The 23,257-nt window shown below is 37.7% G+C and overlaps 1 protein-coding gene across 1 annotated transcript; it reads left to right on the top strand.

Annotated features, from left to right (window-relative positions):
- Positions 1-5,536: 5,536 nt before the first annotated feature.
- On the top strand, positions 5,537-6,460 carry LOC109675592 (olfactory receptor 5AR1-like). The gene has a single exon (XM_020152267.2). It carries the CDS (start codon positions 5,537-5,539, stop codon positions 6,458-6,460), a length of 924 nt encoding a protein of 307 aa, XP_020007856.2.
- The last annotated feature ends 16,797 nt before the right edge of the window (positions 6,461-23,257 follow it).

Below are 23,257 nucleotides of genomic sequence, written 5' to 3' on the forward strand. Positions count from 1 at the left end.
TCTCTTATGTTTTGTTATTTCTTCAAGTGATTTTTACTAGTGTGTTTTAAAAATTTTGCTCACTATACATCTTACCCCTTTTGGTTTTTCCCTTTTTACTTTTCATTTTTATAGTACAATATACAAAAGATTTTTAGTCACTTATTTGAACACATCAGTTTAGTTTCTCAAAATATCACTCTGACTTTGATGATACCTCATTTTTTTTCAGTAGCCACAACAGACGGAAAACCAATGCTTTCTATTTTTATCTCTTAATTTCATGGGAAAGATTTTTATATTTAACCTTTTGATCATTATATATATATATATTTTGATCCATTATATATATATTTTAAAGTATATAATGTTAGTTACATACCCAAGTTCACTTCTCTTCCTAATACTACAGTTTTTCCAATAACATTTGTTAAATGCTCTCTTTATGTATGTGTATATGTGTGTGTGTGTGTGCTCTATCTTACCAAACAAGTTTTTATAAGAATTTGGCACTCTTTTTCTTAAATGTGCAATATTCTTGATCAATCTTTGTTTTAACTCAATGCCAAATGGTCTTTTTATGTGTATGGTTTTATGATAAAGTTTAAAATCTAAGAGGCTTTCAACCTTCATTACTTAATATCTTTTGACAGTTTTGCCTTCTTACCCTTCCACATGAATTGTATCAATTTATTACAGTCTTCAATATATCCTGCAGAATTTTTAATTGACATTGCATTAAATTTATACATTAACTTAAACAGCATCCTTTTTCTTACATTTTAGCCTTGGCAGTCAGGTGGAAGGTGTCTTTCCATTTATTCAAGTCTTTGTTTTTACAATTATGGTTTTATTATTTCCTTTGAATACATTTCTTTTGTTTTTGTTAATTTTAAAATTTTATCTTTTTTACATTTACTCACATGTGTATATGTTGTTTGGGCCACCTCCTCTCTCACCCCTCCCCCTGGTTCTAGGCAGAACCTGTCATTATTGTTAAAATTTTCAAAGCACTTTTAAATTAGTGATCTCATCCTAGTGCTGTAGGTCACTAGAAGGATTTAGATACAGCCCAGAATGACTGATCTATAAGGGAATTTTTCCTCCAGTATTTATCATGTTTTTTTAGTAAAAGCTTGACTGAGATATAATTCACACACCATACAATGCAGATATCTAAAGTGTAAAATTCAATAGCTTTTAGTATATTCAAAGTTGTGGAACCATCACTGAGGCCAATTTTAGAACATTTCCATCACCCCCCAAATAAATCCCATACCTTCCAACTTTTGTACCAGTCTTCAAGGCCTTGGCGACAACTAGTGTACTTTCTGTTTATAGATTTGCTCTTTTCTGGACATTTCATGTAAATTGAATCATATGACAAAAAAGGACTTTAAGAAGAAACAAATGCAACATTTATTAAGTCATCCCTATCTGTTAAGCACTTTATGTCATTTTCTTATTTAATCTTCAAAACAGTCATTTAAGTTAGGTAGTATTATTTCCCAATCTAGATAAGGAAATAGATAGCAGAGAGGTTGAGCAATTTTGTGCAATCATACTATTAGGATGTGCTAGGATGTTTTGACCAAATCTTTGACCATATACTTCTGCTTTCTGGTAGTCAAGAAATTTGAAAAACATTCCTTCCTTGCTCTTGACTCTATGGCTCTCAGTGCCTCTCACAAAGAGCAAACATCAGTAAGACATTTCTGACACCGAGAAGTGAAGGGCCGAGTGGTTTTTATAGAATAGATTCTCAGAGCCACAGAAATTTGCTCTTATAACTTTTCCCCATAAGATATTGAGAATGACTGGTGACCTTTGTATAGTATGACTCACAAGAGACATGGGAAATTAGAGCTCAAAGCTGGAAAGAGCTTCAGAGACCACCAAGTTTAGCTGCTCCATTTTATTGATGAAGAAACTAGGACCCAGAACAAGCAAACAATTCGCTCAAGATCATATTCATCTGCTATTAAAAAGGTGACTGTACCAATGGCAAAAGTCCATTTCAGAATAACCTCAGAAAACAAGTTATAAAGAGGGCAAAGTAGTGTTCTGAAAAGTCAGTGAATTAGGTCAGGAGATATAGGCTCCAACACCAACACTGCCACTAATTCACTGAAACAAGTCATTTGGCCTCTCGAGTTGTGTGCAAGTGTGTGTGTGTGTGTGTGTGTGTGTGTGTGTGTGTGTGTGTGTGTGTGTTTTTAAAAATTAGTGAATTGGAAGAGATGCTTCCTTTTTGAAGTCTGGAACTTACTAAACACTTAAAATTAATGAATAGGTAAATAAGTGAACTTTTACTTAAATTTTAAATGTTAGGCTATTTTTGGAAGACTCATGGTGAACTGCAGAACTAATGGAGTGAAAGGGGTAATCAACTTTTAAAAGAACAAGTACTGTAAATTTAAATGTCTCTAAGAACAAGTACATGAGTGTATTTTAAAAAAATATGAAAGGTCACCTCAACAAATAGGAGTGCCTGGGAGTCTCTACCGGGTAAATATCTAAGACACATTAGCTAAGATAATAATAAACCTGTCATGGTTGTCATCATGACAGTAGTTAATGGAGCATGTTTGGATGAAAGTATCAAATCGTTCCTTTATAAAGTCTTATTTTTGTATGTTTATTTCCTTTGGGAAGAAAAAGCAATTCAATCTTTTTTTAAAGTAAAAAAGATTTCACCATGTTTTTAAGACTAATAGTCACTTACTCATTCAGGTAATACTTATTGAATACCTTCCATGCACGTAGATGCCAAGAAAAAGTTATCCAAAAATGGGAAATTTAAAAAATGACACAAGAATGAGAGACTAACATTTTAGAGACCTGTCTTTCTTATAATCCAAGATATGTGAACAGCCTAGAGTTATTTGTTTAAGCCTTCATGGGTTGAACGTTTCTCGGTAGAGGCAGAGCAGATGATGTGTGTGTGGAGGGGGGAGCTGAGTGGGAGGGCAGAGAGTGTAGCTCTGTAAGCAAAAGCTGGAGCAGGTAGCAGAAATGAGCACATTGACGTGTTCCTCCTCCCTCTCCCACCTTCCAAGATGTAATAATAATAGGGATCCTTTCCATGTGTATTGTATCACCCTTCAGAGTTTACGGAGTGCTTTCACATTCATTATTTTATTTGATTCTCATGCCAACCCTAAGAGAAGCATAACTGGTATTATTTTTTTCCAATTTTTGAGATGAGAAAATATGGGACTCAAAGAGGTTAAGTGGGTTTTTTTTCCCACCACTGAATTACAATACAAACTAATGTTAGAAATAAAACCCACGTCTTTGTTTCTGAAAGCAGCTTTCTTTCCATTACTTTCATTCAGCCCAATATTTTCTCCTCCAATCTCTTCACTCAGAGGCATAAGTTGTGGAATGTTCCACTTACTGTGGTAGCAACAGGAGTAAACCCAAACAGGTTGGGTAAAGCAAAAAGAAGTGAACTATTAGCAACAAGTGAAAGAAAGACCCAGTTTTCATCTACTCTGAGAAAACTTTGTGAGGAGTTGGTGGGAGGTAGTAAGAGAATGCAGCATGAAGATTATATATTCAGCTATTCTCTATAAAATTGATTTCTGTCAATCTAAAACAATAGTAATGCATGTGCATAATATCTCTGCCTCCAGTTAGTGCAATTTTGAGAAAAAGGTAGTAAATATATAATTCATTCAAGAATGGTCATGAAGGAATGGAGAATATAACTCAGTAAGCAGCTAATATGTACCAAGTTCTTATAATATTTCATTTAATCTTCACAATTGCCACATGGCATATAGGTCCTATTAGTGCCCTTCTTTGACAGAGTACTACAAAGCTTTGGTAGGCAGAGTCCTAGGTCATGAAGCTATTGATGTCCTGATCAGGGACTCAAATAGGTCCATATATGGCTCCAGAATCAGAGATCTTAACTAGTAAACCATGCAACAAGCTAGTGTTCTTTTTCTTTGTTTATTTTTGAGACAGGGTCTCACTATCTAGCCTAGGCTGAATTGGAATTCACTATATAGCCCCAGGTTGACCTCAAACTCTTGACCTTCCTGCCTCAGGCTTCAGAGTGCTGGGATTATATATGTGCAATAACATGCATGTCTAAACTTGTATTTTTCTGATGATTAAAGTAGATAATGATTTTTTTCTTCTGTCCTTCCCTTCCTCCCTCCCTCCCTCCCTCCTTTTCTTTCTTTCTTTCTGTTTCTCTCTTTTTCTTTTTTCTTTTGCAATACTGCAATGGGGATGGAAGTCAGGTCCCCATGCATTCAAGGCAGTGTTCTCTTAGCTACATCTCCAGTCCATGATTTCCTTTTTTAACTTTTTTTCAGTACTGGGGATCAAACCTAGGGCTTCACACATGCTAGGAAAGAACTCTACTGCTGAGCTATACTCTCACTCCCATGGTTTTTTAAAAATTAAGATTGAGATTGCTCTTCGGAGGCCCTCTCTAGACAAATACAAGAATCTCTTCCAGATGCCATCACTGATGGCTACTCAGTGATCCAGAAGGCTGGGAGTTGGTTTAGATTTTATAAATGGAGATGGATCTTTATGAACTCAACCCTTCTATTATCTGGTGCTTCTCCCAGTGCAGGGCCCTAGCACTTACGCTAGGCAGCACGTCAGCAATCACAGACAGCCTTTGACCACAGGAGTGAGGGCTGGAACCCATTCTATTCGTGTTAGTACCACCTGGCCCCACCCATTTTGTTTCTTGGTCTTTTGCTCAGACATACTTGCTCTCAAAATCCATGAGGAAGCCACGGTTAGTTTTGTATCTGCAATCCCTTTAGTCCATGCATGGTCAAAGGAAGAAGTCAAGCGATGAGCACCTAGAAACTGCATAAATCCTGAGATGTTGGTTGCTCTCTCACAGGGTCCAACGTGAGCTCAGCTTCTTATGATCATTTAGGACATTCTGATTTGTGTGACAATCTTCAGTGAAGAAGTGACTATGGTCCTGGGAAACCCTCTGCTGACCAAAACAAATGGTGAGTATTGGTGACTTCTACTGTAGCTTAAATACCATCACAAATACTGAAGGTGTGGGGAGTGACTGTGTGTGAAAATGAAATTAGTTGATATATTTACTCTATTGTTACCTCATTTTCTACAATTCCCTAGGCATGGTTTTGAAAGGGGAGGGAGAATGAGATGAAATTCCACAGTACCAATATTTTTTTTCTAACAGTGTGTCAGTAAACAGCATAAGCCCTCACTCATTCATTCAACAAATATCAACTGTCTTTTGCCTCCTGGGCCTTTACTTCCTTTCCTATCTGTATTCCACTTGCTTTTTGAGTTTTCTTTGCCTCTTTTTTTCTTCCTATTTTTCTTCAGCAAAATTTTGTATGCTACGCGTGGGAAATGGCAATGCTAGTTGGTAAGGTGTTTAATGTGAGACTACATGAAGGGAGGGGTAGGATAGTGTCATCTGTTTTGAGTGGGACTGTTTTACCCACACCATTCAGGTTTTTCCTGTTTTTTTTTTTTTGCTCTTAAAGTATGTCTAAGGAGGCTTTAACAAGTCAAGAATAATTCTTAGCTTATATCGATGGAGAATTCATCTACAGAGACTGAATTTATCCTTCTTGGCATGACAGAAAATCCTCAGCTCACAATCCTACTATTTGGAGTATTCTTTATTGTTTATACCATCACTGTATTGGGGAACTTAGGCCTGATGGTCCTCATTCAAGTCAGCCCCCGCCTCCATACCCCCATGTATTTTTTGCTCTCTAATCTGTCCTTCCTTGATGTCTGTTTCTCTTCCATCACAACCCCAAAGACTTTAACAAATTTATTATCTCACCTTCAGGAAGTTTCTTTCCTGGGTTGTGTGACTCAAATGAGCTTGTTCATAATCTTTGCCTCTGCTGAATGTAATGTTTTGGCTTCCATGGCTTATGACCGCTATATTGCCATCTGTCACCCACTGGTCTACCACATTACCATGTCAAGAGTCCACTGTCTCCTCTTGATAGCAGGATGCTACCTTGGCGGGTTAATTAACATGGTTGCTGTAACAACTTCCATCACACAACTAACATTCTGCCAACCACGTGCCATCCCACACTTCTTCTGTGATATCCCGCCACTATTGGCATTGGCTTGTTCAGATTCCTGGGTCACCCAAATCTTGGTTGTTGGCTGTGGAGGATTCACCTTGGTCACCTCTGTTGTGGTGATTCTTGTCTCCTACATGTCTATAATCATGACTATTCTGGGAATTCCCTCACCTTTTGGAAAACAGAAAGCTTTCTCTACCTGTGTTTCCCACTTGACAACTGTTGGCCTGTATTATGGGACAACTATGTACACTTATTTGCAGCCCTCTCAACATGGATCCCAGGCAGGAAATCAGATGATTTCAGTGTTTTATACAATGGTGATCCCCATGTTAAATCCTCTCATCTATAGTTTGAGAAATCAGGAAGTGAAAGCTGTGTTATGGAAAATTTTGAGGAATAGTCTTTAATTTTTATTGTGTATCTCAAGAATATAATAGATTTGATGGAGACTTGCTCACATTTTATTCAGTGTTTTCCTTGCCTGTAAATAAAGCCTCGTTAAGAACAATTCAATTGCTCTGGCTAAGTGTTTAGAAGTAGTTGTTTAGATAAACAGAAACTCAATAGAGAGAAATTATGTGAACAGAATAATGTATATTTTCTGGATCAATGATCTGATGAGAAATGTTTAAGAAGAAAATATTTAAGTTTATGTGTATAAATATGTTAATTTGACAATTGAACCTTTAGGATAATTCTAGTTAAAAGTTAAAATAATTCAAAGATAACAAGAAGGCTGGAAAACATATAATTTCGCTACATTATAGAAGAGAGCATTGATGGTAACTGAAATGCAAATAACTTCGTTTAACCACACATGTGCTTACATTAACGATTTACTCAGTATACTATAGGCTGAAGTAGGTTCAGACCATGTTTGTCATAAGGATTCAGAAAATGCTGTACCACCATTAACACTCTGAGACTGTGAAATGTGAGTTTCTACATGAATTTCTAGTTGCAATTATTGAGATTTGCAGAGATAAACTTTTACAGAGTGATAATCAGCCAAAAAATAGACTTGAGTTCAATAATCAGAATTTGAAGTTCCTGTACAAAAGACAATTGATCATTGCTTAGTGGGATCTCTAGTCCTGAATTATATCTATGATTTTTTTATTGTAAATTCTGAATGGACCTGGACCATGTCCATTGCTATTCTTGAATGTAGTTCTAACAGGCAATGTAAATGTTAAATATAACCCCAATTAATTCATTAGTCCATGGACAGTCATCAGAATTTGTACTGATGCAACAAATACATGGATATTGCTATCTCATCTAAATACGTTGAGCAATGGGGCTGTGAGTGTAGCTCAGTGATAGAGCACTTACCTAGCATGTGTGAGGCCCTGGGTTTCATCCCCAGTCACCAGCACCAAAACAACAAAAGAAACCTATCCATAAAACTATGTAATCCTATGTCTGAAGAACATAAAACCATAATGTTTTCTTACTTTTTACATGAGGAAACTAAGACCTAGAAGAGAAAGAGACCAAAATCCAACTAGCTAAATAGTCTCCTATCTCTTCTTCCTGAATTAACCTTGATCCTACCAAATCTACTTTTCACACAACCACCACAGTGATTTAAGTGTTAAGTCCAACCACATCAGCCCTCTCTTACCTTCACATTGTTTAAAAATGTTTCCATGTCTCCCTTTGTTGTAAGATAAATTCCAAACTCCTAATATGGCATATAAATCTCTCCCTTCCCTAAATCTTATTCTTCTTTAAAGTCCAAATGTAAATCTCATCTCTTTTTCTAGATAGTGTTTCCAATGTTTCAGAGAAATGTAAGAATTCGTACTGTTTATCCATTGCACTTGCACATCCATTATGGCCGTATGACACCTGGCCATCTAATGAAATACGTGTTTTTCTGAATTTTTGTTTTGCCCATCTAGACTTAAACCTTTGGAAACAGTGCAGCCATATTTGGTTTATTTCCTCATCTCCAACTAGCATAAGTCCTGCTTAACTGGCAAAGGCTCAAAAAACATTGCAGAGTTGAAATTCACTCACAACTAACCTTCCTTAATTCAGTCCACATTCCCACCAGGAATTGTTATATCCTGTTGTGTAATGGAGAAAAAAAATACAACCACTTGAGGTATCAGATTCTAGCAGGATCTTCTGGTGTGGGTGTTTCTTGTCACCCCACAGTAGGGAATCTGAACTGCATTCACCTTAGCTTTCAGCTCTCCACTACCAAGTTCAATCACTTCTCTCTAGAGACTTGATCTTCTCTAATCTCTGGACCAAGGACATGACAGATTTCTTCCTGGAATAAAAAATCATCTTTTTGTAGGTTTTAAGGTTTAGAGACTTTCCAGATAAGAAGCTAGAGGTAGGAAGACCCATAGAGAGAATAGAGAATGATAGACTTACATTTTTTAGTCACTGGAATGATTTCTTTACACTTAAAATATAGAAAAAGTAAGTGTGCAAGAGGTTTGTAAGAAGAGAGTATGATGCACCCATCACTTGACTCCCACCTGTCCTTCCCTTAGGCATCACTCTAGAAACTCAATGACAGAAAGCAATAGATTAATCAAACTTGTCCTTTTCACAGTATCCCCAAGAGGCAGTAATATTATGGAAATAATTCAGCTAGTCAGTGGCAAACGCAAAACGAGAATTCAGACTTCCTGATTCATAACCCTAGATACTGTGTATTACTATCCTTTCATGTAGTACAATGTTTAACACAGCTGGGATCATGGGATGAAATGAGCCTCATCAGATTGTGCAGCTATTTCCTTGGCATGTGAAAAAAGTGTCTCCAATCTCTTCAGCCCTAAAATAGCTACTGAAGGCTACAACTTCATCAGATTTCATCATTTCTGTATCGGAGGTGTTGGGCCTTAGAAGATTCCAAGCTACGTTAGTAATGGACAATCTTTATACTCATTGGTCCATTGCAAAATGTATCTATGAAGCTCCTTTTTCAAAAAACAGGAAATTTATTTTACTGAAAGTAATTAAATATGAACGTTTTTCATTTCTTCTACAGTCTTTATCTCTACTTGTGTTTTTATTATGGTATTTAATGCCACACCCTCACAGGCACAGGGATGCTTGTGAGGCAAGTGCAAAACCTTATAGGTGTCCGTGACTCTGCCCTGTGACTCTGTGCATGAGTGTATGGCCTACTGACTACCAGGTTCCTCCTCTCACAAGTTTCTGGTCAGATGATGCATTGTGCCTTGGATAGAGGGGAGGAAGTTGGACCCAGGCATATCTCCTTTCCATGAACAGACAGCTTCAACCCATCAAGAGTATTTCAACCTTTGCACAGGGTACACTGGGTACCTGGATTGGGATGGGAAATAGGTCTCACTGAATCAACTGCTAAAGACAATGTGGCACTGACATTCTGTGGCTAGGGTAGCTGTCGCCATGTCTAACCCTAAGACTTTACAGAGTGCTTTTGCCTCCGCTCAATGCTCCCTGTGCTCATGCCGAGGCCCCTGTGAGTGGAGGGTTGCAGCTGTCACTGGGAGGGACAGAGAGCAACAGGTTTGATGGTTTCCTAGTTACTATGGGTCAAGGGTGGGCAGCCAATAACTTATCCCAGGGAATTGGAGAGGTGGGAAAAATAAGCCTGCATGTTATCAGAGACTTCAACCTCTCAGACCATACACAATTGTCCCAGTAGAGTTCTCATTTTACTTACAAAAACATTCAAATTATTAAAACTGTCACGACAGTGCTGTTAAACCATCAATGCAGGGCCCTTCTGAACTCAAGAACCTGTACACATACTGTGACCACATACCCATGAAGCAGGTCCTGCTTACAGATGGGTTTCTTTTATCTTTATCAGTTAGCATAGAAGACTGGCTGAGAGTACAAACTCCCTGGACCAGGAATGTAGCTCAGTGGCTGATCGTTTGTCTAGTGTGTAGAAGGCTCTGGATTTGATAGCAGCACCACAAAAAGAGTACTAGCTCTGGAATCAGATTGGAACACACTGAGACCCACCTCCCTCACTTTCTAATTCTATGACCTTAGACAAGTTACTTAACCTTTTACTGTCCCCGTTTTCTTCTAGGATTGTACATTTTTCAGATCTCTAATGCAGGAATCAGGTTTTGTTTACTCTGGATCTGCTGCAGCAGACATGTGTTTCAATGGTATTTACCCAGTTTATACAGAACATAACCAGACTGAGCATTCAGTCCCTCTCAGGCTTAAGGGAAACTCTGCTAGGTCGGTACAAACTGAGGGAGTCCAATCATGTACCACTGGCAGAATGTTTTTGCTGTTCATAAGACTCGGGGCCTGACCTGCTGAGTCTCAAGTCTACCAAGTTCAGCCTAGGGGACTGCACATCCAGTTCTACTGCTTATCTAACAGGCTACCAAGAAGAGTATGTCCTCATTGTCTCATAACTAGTGGTTCCTGGCTATTGGATCAATGACTACTCATGGGAATCTCTGACATCTCCATCTTAGTTCTGCTGCACCAGGGCCACCCTTTAGGGCCACAATAAAAACAGCTGGAGCCACAACAAGATGTCACAACAAACCAGTGGAGCTAGGCTAGCTGAGAGAGCAAGGCTTCTCTCAGTGAGGGGTTAAGGAATGGTGGGTAGCAGGTAGAGCGTCGGGAGCGAGGGATGCAATATGGTCAGGCTGCAGTGACTCTGTCCCCTCAGATATTACGAGAGAACAAATACTGGCCTCTGTCTGCATATGCTCGTCAGAGATGCAGGAGAAGCTTGCTTCCCAGAGCTCTTGGCACATGTCTACACCCTCCCTGTCCTCCACACACAGGTGGGCTGCAGCCCCTTCACTTGGGGACTGTGTTTCTCCAGCTGTTCTGGGCTGAAGACCCCCTTCTGGCTGTCTTGCTCTAGGTAGTAATGCTCAGAGTAACATCTGGCCCTGGGGCAGACCCTGGGGAGACAGTAATCATCCTTGCTGACCCTAGCCAGAATCAGTCCTCAGGCTGCATCCAGTCCTCAAGATTGAGGAGGGACATTTCCCAAGGACACAGGAACAAGATCCTATAGTCCTGAAGGCTGAGTCAGGGGCCAGATGGCCGTGTGGTGTCCAGCTATTGTCCAAGGCAGGGACATTTGTAGGGACTCTTTTGATCCAAACTGACATTCTGTCAATCAAATGGGCTTCTGGGAGGTGTTGTATCAAGGACATCCTATTCATGACAAAATGTCCTTTACTGGGCTTCCCAGATATTGACTGGTCTGCTGCTCAAGCCACATTCATCAGAAAGACTGGCTGGATCTAACCTGAAAACCCTGCAAGGGGAGAGATTCTGGAGTTTGGAACTAACTGAGGTTTATCTGCACTAGTGAAGGTCTAAGGATGGTTCTGGAATCTAGGACACTAAGCAAGGACAGAAAGGAGAGACGACAATCTTCTGAAGAGGCACCTTGTGCAATTCTGAGAACACGGCTAGGCTGATATTAGTGAAAACCAGATTATGCAATCTCAACAAACATTTTCTGAGTACATGTTGTGTCTATAAACTTATTCTTGGCTATGTAGCAGCATAGAGAAGAGAGTGGGAAGAAAGGTGGGAGATGCAAAAGGAAATAGATGTGGTCCTTTCTCTTGGGAAGCATAAAATGTGGGCACTAGAGGAAAAAATGGTTAAGAAGTTGAAAAATAAGTCAGATGGAAATTGGCTTTCCTTTATGTTTTTCTTGCAAAGTGGTGTATAGAATAACTCGAACTCAATAAGTTCCAATTTACTTCCCTCTTAATTTTAGAGATATGTCCCTACATTTTTTTAAACTAACCTCAATTCATAACAACAATAAAGGTGTTAATTTCTCTTCAGTAAGAATTGTCACCTTTTCTACACATGCTGGTTGACCCTGATAACTAATTGAATTACCTAAAATTGCCTTTTTCTGATTATGATGGAATCACATGCTCATTATTGGGAATTGGAAAATATGGAAAAGTAAGAGGAGCATAAAAATTGACCAATCTCAGCCCCTAGAGACAACCAGTGTTAGCACTCTGGTGTGAGTCTTGTTAGTGTTATTTTAAAAATATATACATAGAGCTGTGTGCATGTGTAAATGGATTTATAGCAGAATAACAATGTAATCCTATTTTGTACCCTGCTGTCTTCACTTAAAATATATTGGGAAAAATATGCACGTCAAGAAGCATTCTTCTTCTTGAATTTAATGATTGCATAATACAGTGTATGGATGAGCCCTCATGACTAATTGTGAACAAAGAACTTTGAAAAGGCTGATATAAAGAACATATAGCTAACAATAGCTTCTATCAATTTCCTCAAAGTAAGAGTGAAATACACAATTTGGGATGTGACTGTATTTTATTAAATGCATAAATAGGAGCACAGGCAGAATAAAGTCACTGGGAATAAGAATTACCTCCTGTGATCAAATCTCATGTGAACACAAAGATTTTAAATGAAACTTTAATTTGAACAGGTGGAAAAGAGAATTGGTTGAAATTCTGAAAGCTTTTACCAGACATTTGTCCTCAGATCATGGAATGGGACATGTAGTTTACCCCAATGTAGAGCATGGAAATCTGCCTATCCCAGCCCAGTAAGTGTCCATCTCAGGTACAGGGATCCAGGGAGATCAAGTAAACACCCTGGGTCTCTAGCACAGTCTGAGAGAAGTGAAGTGGGAGGCTAGGGCTTCCAGAATTTGTGCTTGTCCTGGAGCAGACAATCTAAAGATCATCTAAGGGTGACTGGATGTTTATGGATACAGTGCAGAGGGAGTTGAAGGGTTCCAAGTTACACAGGAGAAAGAGTAATGCAGATTAGCTTGAACAAAGGAAGAGTATCACAGAAGATATGGTCAGGAGTGGAAGTTGCAGAATAGAAGGTGAAACAAGAAGGCTAGTAATAACCCTGGAGCTGATAGTCACGATGACGCTTGAAAAACAGGTTAGATAGCACCAAAAGGCATCTAGAAAACAATTCCTAAGACAAACTCAGAGATCTGACAGAATTCTGGCTCATTCTCCTCCATGCTGGTGAATGTTTTAGTCCCCAGTATTCTAACTTATCACAAAATCAGGACAGTCAATTTGCAGTTATCCCAAGGGGTACAACCAATTCACATCATTTAAAATTCATTTAAAGCCATGTTTAATTACCATAATATTTAATTTTACTTTAATTACTTTTAAGAACCCACATATTGCTTTGGGGAATTAGTAAAATTAGACAAAATTAGTGTGTCATAACATGGAACATGTTGCGAATCATTAGTGTAAACCATCTGGATAGATGGCTGTCTCCTTTCTACTTGATAATTGCCATTCTTGAATACCCTACATCTACCTTCCCCCTCTTTCACCCACCTCCATCAGGTATTCTCTTGAAATCTGGGAGTTCTTTCCTTTGCCAAGAACTATTCCTTTATCTTTAACTTTATCCTCTGATCATTTCAAAGGCAATATAGCCTCAGTTTCCTTATATATAAAACCTGAAAGTCTTCACAGTCTCTGGATGATAGTTGGGATTCAATAAGTCTATGCACCTAACTTATATATTCATAAGAAATTGTCATTACTAGTAAAATTTACACCTAAGGGAGATTCTGGGGAGGTCTTTATACTGTGAACAAACAAGAGGAAACACAAATGATGGCCACCACAAGAGACAACTTTTGGGTAGCTTTGCAACATGAGAAAACTCTAGTGTGTAGAATTAGTATTCTTCTTACCTAAAAGGTATGTTCTCTGCTTCTATACAAGGCACAAACACTACCTGAAATGCCTCATAACATCCATCTCAGGCACCAGAATTATCCATCAAGGCATCTTCTAAATCATGAAGCCCGTGTGAGTGGGAAAAGCCCAAACACAAAGATTCAGGATCTTGGAAGAGAGGTCACTACTCCTTTGTACCTGATTGGGAGGTGAGAGTGGCAAGGCAATGACAGATGGAAGTTGCATAGTTTCAATCCAGTGTAAAGAAAGAACCATCCTCTTACAGATAGGATGTGGCTACCGGTATCCATCGCTCTGAGTTGGCGACAGCAGAGAAAGGATAATTTTTGGTAATTTTCTACCTCATTAGGTGCTTTCTTATCCTCTTCCTCTAACCACTCATTTCACTTTCCACTCATTTCATTTTCTTGTTTCTTATACTGAAATATAAAATAGTGAGAAAAGCTGTGATTCTGAACCCAGACAGGCTTAATATCTAATCCTCTTGAATTCTTGGTTTTTATGAAGCCATGAACCTTTCTAATCTTTGTCTTTTTCCTTGGCTCTGTCCTGGTCCCTTCACTGCTACTATTTCTTATCACCTTCCTCAGTATGTAAGTCCCTTCCTACCTAAAAATCAGTTTATTTGCAAGGATATGATCAAACTTCAAACTAGACTCTCTGATGGTGGGAATGCGAAATGTTGTGTACACTGTGGAAAATAGTCAAATAATTCCTCAAAAGTTTAAGCATAAAATTATCCTATGACTCACAATTTCCCCTACTGAGTATTGAGCCAAGAAAAATGAAGTACATGCCTACAAAAACCTGGATATCAATGTGTATAGAAACATTAATCACTGTAGCCAAAAGGTGGAACGAACCCAAATATCCTTTGACAGATGAATGGATAAACAAACTGTAGTACATCTATACCATGGAATATTATTCAGCCATAAAAAGAGTGAACTACTGATACATACTACAATATGGATGAAACCTCAAAACATCATGTCAAATAAAAGAAGCCACATAGAAAATGCTACATACTGTATGATTCAACCTACATTAAATGTCCAGAGTAGTTAACTACATAAAGACAGAAAGTCAACTTCTTGTTGCAAGGGACTGGGATGGGAAAGGAATTGGGAGTGACTGATTATAATAGGTATGACTTCTTTTGGGCCTATAAAATGTTCTAAATTTGTTTTTCTGGTCACTATTGTATTTATGGAATTGAAAAACAAAAATGTACAAAGAACAAGCATGATTTAAACACATTTCTCTCAAAAATACTGTATACATTGGGAGATTAAAAAATTTTTTTTATTATTTTTGTACTGGGAGTACATTGTGACATTTACAAAAGTTTTTACAGTATGTCATAGTGAATTCACCTACTCCATCATTCTCCTTTACCCCTCTGCCTCCCAGTCCAGGTATAGTTTCAACAGGACTCATTTTTGTAGAAAGTATTGTAAATTTGGATTGTGGTGATGGCTGCACAACTCCGTGAATAAATTAAAATCTGTGACTTGTGCATTTTAAATGAGTAAATGTCCTGACATCTGTATTATATCTCAATAAAGCAGTTAACAAACTGACACGTGCTGACTCCAACAAATTGATGGTAATGTGGATTGAGTTACTAAGACTGACTTAATGTGTAAGATTTTTCTTAAGAATGAGGTTGGAAGCTGGTGTATGCCTGTAACCCCAGCTTTTGGGAGGCTGAGGCACAGAAGTCATGCAGCATCATTTCCACTGGATTCTAGTCATTAAAACGGTCAAAAAAGTCCACCCAAGTTCAAGGGGTAGTGGTCCAGCTGTGCTTCTTGATTGGAGCCCCAAGAATTTATGAGCATGTCTACAATCTACAACATCAAATAACGTGGAGATATTTTTGTTTAATGATTGCATGGTATGTCACAGTATGAATGCACAGTAATTGAATTAGCCCCCAACTGATGGACATTTATGGAGTTTTCCATCTTTTGTTACTGCAACAATGTGTAATAAATATCTTTGTGTGTAACTCTTTGAAAGAATGTGTAAGAATATCCGTAACATAAATTTTATCACTCTGAAATTGCTGGACCAAATAAAATGTGACTTCAAAAACTCTATCTCTATCAACAGAATATGAGGTACTTTTCCTCACATATTTGTCAATGAATTATACTATTAAACCTCTTAATCTTAATGCCTGCTGTATTTGATAACATTTTCAGTTTTCTGAGAACTATTGTTCATTTTCTTTTGTCCATTTCTTCATTTTTTACTGGCCTTTTCTCTAATTGACTGCTAGGCACTTAATTATTACAATTAAGTGCTGCAGATAGTTTCGCCCAACTTTGTTCTTAAGCTTTTATCATTGTAAGGTTTCTTTTTTGTGCATAAATCTTACAAAATGTTCAATATCGCTATTTTCAAACAAATTTTTGTTCATTAATTTTCTGTATTGTTTTCCTGTTTTCAATTTTACTGATTTATTCCTATTTTTAGACTTTCTAAATTGACACACAACAATTATATTTATTTTATGGAGTACAGTGTGATTTTTAAAACACTAATGACCAAATCAGAGTAATTACCATATCCATAAGATATTCAACTTCTTATATATGTTGGTATGTGTCTTCTGCCAATTTTGGAAACTTCTTAGCCATTATATATTCAAATTTTTTACTTTAAACCTCAAGCATTCTTAGTTCTATCCTCTTTCTTCACTTTTCTGTGAATGCTAATTTGTCTTTTATAATGCAACATGTCTATTTCTACCTATTATTCAAGTTAGGTTATTTCTATTTTTTCGTCTTCAAGTTCACTAATTCAAATCTAAGCTCTTTATCTGACAGAAATAGGAGTCTGGTCAAAGATTTTCTGTAGTATGTGGCTAGAGTAGAGTACTTACCATCTTTTTTTTTTATTCATATGTGCATGCAATGTTTGGGTCCTTTCTCCCCCCTTCCCGCACCCCCTCCCTAACCCCCCGCCCCCTCCCTCTCCCCCCCATCCCCTCACTACCCAGTAGAAACTACTTTGCCCTTATCTCTAATTTTGTTGAAGAGAGAGTATAAACAATAATAGGAAGGACCAAAGGTTTTTGCTAGTTGAGAGAAGGATAGCTATACAGGGAGTTGACTCACATTGATTTCCTGTGCATGTGTGTTACTTTCTAGGTTAATTCTTCTTGATCTAACCTTTTCTCTAGTTCCTGGTCCCCTTCTCCTATTGGCTTCAGTTGCTTTAAAGTATCTGCTTTAGTTTCTCTGCGTTGAGGGCAACAAATGCTATTTAGTTTTTTAGGTTTCTTACCTATCCTCATACCTCCCTTGTGTGCTCTTTCTTTATCATGTGATCAAAGTCCAATCCCCTTGTTGTGTTTGCCCTTGATCTAATGTCCACATATGAGGGAGAACATACAATTTTTGGTCTTGTGGGCCAGGCTAACCTCACTCAGAATGATATTCTCCAATTCCATCCATTTACCGGTGAAAGCTAACATTTCATTCTTCTTCATGGCTGCATAAAATCCCATTGTGTATAAATACCACATTTTCTTAATGCATTCGTCAGTAGTGGGGCATCTTCGCTGTTTCCATAACTTGGCTATTGTGAATAGTGCTGCAATAAACGTGGGTGTGCAGGTGCCTCTGGAGTAACCTGTGTCACAGTCTTTTGGGTGTATCCCCAAGAGTGGTATTGGTGGATCATATGGTAGATCAATGTCTAGCTTTTTAAGTAGCCTCCAAATTTTTTTCCAGAGTGGTTGTACTAGTTTACATTCCCATCAGCAGTGTAAGAGGGTTCCTTTTTCCCTGCATCCTCACCAACACCTGTTATTAGTGGTGTTGCTAATGATGGCTATTCTAACAAGGGTGAGGTGGAATCTTAGTGTGGTTTTAATTTGCATTTCCTTTATTGCTAGAGATGGTGAGCATTTTTTCATGTGTTTTTTAGCCATTTGAATTTCTTCTTTTGAGAAAGTTCTGGTAGTTCATTTGCCCATTTCTTTATTGGTTCATTAATTTTGGGAGAATTTAGTTTTTTAAGTTCCCTATATATTCTGGTTATCAGTCCTTTGATGTGTAGCTGACAAATATTTTCTCCCACTCTGTAGGTGGTCTCTTCAGTTTAGAGACCATTTCTTTTGTTGAGCAGAAGCTTTTTAGTTTTATGCTGTCCCATTTATCTACGCTTTCTCTTAGTTGCTGTGCTGCTGGGGTTCCATTGAGAAAGTTCTTACCTGTACCTATTAATTCCAGAGTATTTCCTACTCTTTCCTGTATCAACTTAAGAGTTTGGGGTCTGATATTAAGATCCTTGATCCATTTTGAGTTAATATTGGTATAGGGTGATATACATGGATCTAGTTTCAGTTTTTTGCAGACTGCTAACCAGTTTTCCCAGCAGTTTTTGTTGAAGAGGCTGCTATTTCTCCATCGTATATTTTTAGCTCCTTTGTCAAAGACAAGTTGGTTATAGTTGTGTGATTTCGTATCTGGGTCCTCTATTCTGTTCCACTGGTCTTCATGTCTGTTTTTGTGCCAGTACCATGCTGTTTTTATTGTTATTGCTTTGTAATATAGTTTGAAGTCAGGTATGGTGATACCTCCTGCATTGTTCTTTTGACTTAGTATTGCCTTGGCTATTCGTGGCCTCTTGTGTTTCCATATAAATTTAACAGTAGATTTTTCAATCTCTTTAATGAATGTCATTGAAATTTTGATGGGAATTGCATTAAACATGTAGATTAGTTTTGGGAGTATTGACATTTTTACTATGTTGAGTCTACCAATCCATGAGCATGGGAGATCTCTCTACTTTCTATAGTCTTCCTCAATCTCTTTCTTCAGAAGTTTATAGTTTTCCTTGTAGAGATCGTTCACACACTTTGTTAGGTTTACACCTAGGTATTTGATTTTTTTTGAGGCTATTGTAAATGGAATTGTTTTCATATATTCGTTCTCAGTTTGTTCATTATTAGTGTGTAGAAATGCCAATGATTTTTCTATGTTGATTTTATATCCTGCTACCTTGCTATAGTTATTGATGGTGTCTAGGAGCTTTTGAGAAGAGTTTTTTGGGTCTTTAAGGTATAGGATCATGTCATCTGCAAATAGGGATATTTTGACAGTTTCTTTACCTATTTGTATTCCTTTTATTCCTTCTTCTTGCCTAATTGCTCTGGCTAGGAATTCCAGTACTATGTTGAATAGGAGTGGAGATTGTTGGCATCCTTATCTAGTTCCTGATTTTGGAGAGAATGGTTTCAGTTTTTCTCCAGTAAGTATAATGCTGGCTGTAGGTTTGTCATATATAGCTTTTATGATGTTGATGTGCTTTCCTTCTATTCCTAGTTTTCTTAGAGCTTTTATCATGAAATAGTGTTTGATCTTATCAAAGGCTTTTTCTGCATCTATTGAGATGATCAAGTGGTTTTTGTCTTTGCTTCTGTTAATGTGGTTTATTACATTTATAGATTCTCATATATTGGACCACCCTTGCATCCCTGGGATGAGGCTGACTTGGTCATGGTGAATGATCTTTTTGATGTGTTGTTGAATTCGGTTTGCCATTATTTTATTGAGGATTTTTGCATCAATGTTCATTAAGGAGATTGGCCTATAGTTCTCTTTTTTGGAGGTGTCTTTGCCTGGTTTTGGGATAAGTGTAATACTGGTTTCATAAAATGTGTTAAGCAGTTTTCCTCCCCTTTCTATTTAAGGAGGGTTGATGTCAGTTCTTCTTTAAAGGTCTGATAGAATTCAGCAGAGAATCCATCAGGAGAGACTCTTGATTGCTGCTTCAATTTCATTTTGTGTTATAGATCTATTCAGGTGATTAATTTCCTCTTGGTTCAGTTTTGGATGATCATATGTATCTAGAAATCTGTCCATTTCTTTAAGATTTTCAAATTTATTTGAATATAGGTTCTCGAAGTAGTCTCTGATGATTTCCTGGACTTCTATGGTGTTTGTTGTTATCTCCCCTTTTGCATTCCTGATTCTACTAATTTGGGTTTTTTCTCTCCTCATTTTAGTCAGGTTTGCCAGGGGTCTGTCGATCTTGTTTATTTTTTTAAAGAACCAACTTTTTGTTTCATTAATTCTTTGTATGGTTTTTTTTGGTTTCTATTTCTTGATTTCAGCTCTTATTTTTATTATTTCTCTCCTTCTATTTGTTTTGGGATTTGCTTGTTCTTTTTTTTCTAGGAGTTTGAGATGTATCATTAGATCATTGATTTGGGATCTTTCAGTCTTTTTAATATATGCACTCATGGCTATAAACTTTCCTCTCAGGACTGCCTTTGCTGTGTCCCATAGGTTCCGGTAGGTTGTATTTTCAATTTCATTGACTTCCAGGAACTTTTTCATTTCCTCTTTTATTTCATCAGTGACCCATTGTTCATTAAGCAATGAGTTATTCAGTTTCCAGCTGTTTGCATGTTTTTTCTTTACTTTTGTTGTTGAGTTCTATTTTTATTGCATTGTGATCACATAGAATGCATGGTATAATTTCTATTTTCTTATATTTACTGAGGCTTGCTTTGTGCCCTAGGATATGATCTATTTTGGAGAAGGTTCCGTGGGCTGCTGAGAAGAATGTATATTGTGTAGAAGTTGGATGAAATGTTCTGTAGGCATCAAGTAGGTCCATTTGATCTATTGTATATTTTAAATCTAGGATTTCTCTATTGATTTTTTGTTTGGATGAACTATCTATTGATGACAATAGTGTGTTAAAGTCTCCCACAACCACTGTTTTGGAGTTAATGTATGCTTTTTGGTCCTTCAGGGTATGTTTGATGAAATTGGGTGTGTTGACATTTTGTGCATATAGGTTGATAATTGTTATTTCCTTTTGGTCTATTTCCCCTTTTATTAGTATGGAATGTCCTTCTTTATCTTGTTTGATCAATGTAGGTTTAAAGTCTACTTTGTCAGAGATAAGTATTGCTGCTCCTGCTTGTTTTCGGGGACCATTGGCTTGGTAAATCTTCTTCCAGCCTTTCATCCTAAACCTATGCTTATTTCTGTCGGTGAGATGGGTCTCCTGTAAGCAACAAATTGTTGGATCTTCCTTTTTAATCCAGTTCATGAAATAGTGCCTTTTGATGGGTGAATTAAGTCCATTAACATTAAGCGTTAGTACTGATAAGTATGTGGTGATTCCAATCATTTGGTTGTCTTAGTTGTTTGAAGGTTTGATTGTGTGTACGTAAATTGAGGTTACTCTCTACTTTCTTGCTTCTTCTTTTCATGTAGTTTGGTGCTGCCTGCCCTTTCATGGTTATGTTGGGTTTCACTTTCTGTGTGCAGAATCCCTTGAAGAATCTTTTGTAGTGGTGGCTTTGTGGTCACATATTGTTTTAGTTTCTGCTTATCATGGAAGACTTCTATTATTCCATCTATTTTGAATGATAGTTTTGCTGGGTAGAAGATCCTGGGGTTGAAGTTATTTTCATTCAGTGCCCGTAGATCTCACCAGAAGCTCTTCTTGCTTTTAATGTTTCTGTTGAGAAGTTTGCTGTGATTTTGATGAGTTTACCTTTGTATGTTATTTGTTTTTTCTCTCTTACAGCCTTCAATATTCTTTCTCTAGTTTCTGTACTTGTTGTTTTAATGATGATATGCCATGGGGTAGTTCTGTTTTGGTCTGGTCTGTTTGGTGTTCTGGAGGCCTCTTGCATCTGTATGAGAATAGATTTCTCTAGATTTGGGAAATTTTCTGTTATTATTTTGTTGAATATATTGTGCATTCCCTTTGCTTGCACCTCTTCTCTTTCTTCAATGCCCATGATTCTCAGGTTTGGTCTTTTGATGGAGTCGGTGAGTTCTTGCATTTTCTTTTCACAGGTCTTGAGTTGTTTAACTAATAGTTCTTTGGTTTTTCCTTTAATTACAATTTCATCTTCGAGTTCTGAGATTCTGTCTTCTGTTTGTTCTATTCTGCTGGACTGGCCTTTCCATTTTTTGTTCTGTTTCATTCTTTTTTCTGAGGTTTTCCATATCCTGAGTCCCTTCCTCATTAATGTTGTCCATTTTTGTCCTGAGTTCATTTATCTCTTTGTTAATCATGTTCTTTGTTTCACTTTGGTGTTTATACTGTGCTTCTATGGTTTCTTTTTTTCTTCTTGTGCTTTTTCAAATTCTCTATTTTTGTTGTCTTGGAATTTCTTGAGTGTCTCCTGTACATTTTGGTTGACCATGTCCAGTATCATCTCTATAAAATTCTCACTGAGTACCTGTAGTATGTCTTCTTTTAGATTATTCTTGTGGGCTTCATTGGGTTCTTTGGCATAGTTTATCTTCATTTTGTTGGAGTCTGGATCTGAGTATCTGTTTTCTTCATTCCCCTCTGGCTCCTGTACTAATTTTTTGCTGTGGGGAAACTGGTTTCCCTGTTTTTTCTGTTCCTGTCATTGCCCTTGGTGTTGTTATTGTGCCTGTACTGTGTGCAATTAAATATTTTCTAGCTTGTAATAATAACAATGGTGATATTTAGAATGGAAGGGTGAGAGGAGATGGAAAGCAAAAAAGTTAAAGAAAAAAGGAAAAACAAACAAACAAGTAGAAAAAACAAAACAAACAATCAAACAAAAGGTTTCAAAGATATAAACAGGGAGAGATAGTGTACTAATCAAGAGTAAGCTGAACAGGCATTAGAGAGACAGAGAGAGGATTGAAGAAAAAAATAAAAAATAGTAAATAAATAAGTAAATAAAAATCTCCAAGTTCAAATGCAATAAAGCTTCAGTCTTAATAATTTTGGTGTTAGTCCCAGAGCCTCCAATCCTGGAGATGGTGTCTTAAAAGTAGTTCTGTCTTTCTCTCATCAAAGGGGAAAAAAACTAAAAAAGAAACAAAACAACACAAAACAAAAAAACACCACAAAGTATCCCAAGTTCAAATGCAATACAGTTTCAGTAAGTTTTTTAGCATGCTGGTGTAGTTCAGTTGTTGTCTCATCAAAGGTAGGGAGAACAAAAAAAGAGTCTGGAGACAGTTCTGTGAATGGCTATCTGAGGCTGTGACTCGCCTGCCCACTGCTGTCAGCCTGCTGTTGCTGGAGGCTTTATTTATACAGATCTCAGGGGTGAGCTTAACACTCACCTGGCCCCTCAGGCTTTGTTTACTTAGAGTTCTCCTGGGCACGACCGCCACTGCTACAAGCTTTCCCCCTTCCAAGCACACTGGGGGGGGGGGTGACACTGCACCAGCTTTCTCAGGTCTGCATGTTTATTTACAGTTCACATGGGAAGTTGGTCTTCCCCCCTCTCCTGTTGAGTTTTCCTCCCACCGCCACTTTTACAAGCTTTCCTGCTCCTGGTTGCTGGGTGTGTGCCGCTGCTCCAGCCTTCTCCAGCCAGCTTGTTGTGAGGGATTTCCCATCCCCCCTCTTAAGTGCTCAGGGCGCCCCGCCCTCTTTGCTATTTGTCTTTTTTGTTGTTATTGCTTATTATTCAGTGTTTTTCTTTTTCCCTGGGTGGGGTTTGACTGTCCAGGGGGCTATGCT

Source organism: Castor canadensis, chromosome X, assembly GCF_047511655.1.
Source record: "Castor canadensis chromosome X, mCasCan1.hap1v2, whole genome shotgun sequence".
NCBI classification, from domain to species: domain Eukaryota; kingdom Metazoa; phylum Chordata; class Mammalia; order Rodentia; family Castoridae; genus Castor; species Castor canadensis.

Coding starts and splice junctions, on each gene's coding strand:
- LOC109675592 (XM_020152267.2), top strand. CDS start 5,537: ATGGAGAATTCATCTACAGAGACTGAATTTATCCTTCTTGGCATGACA.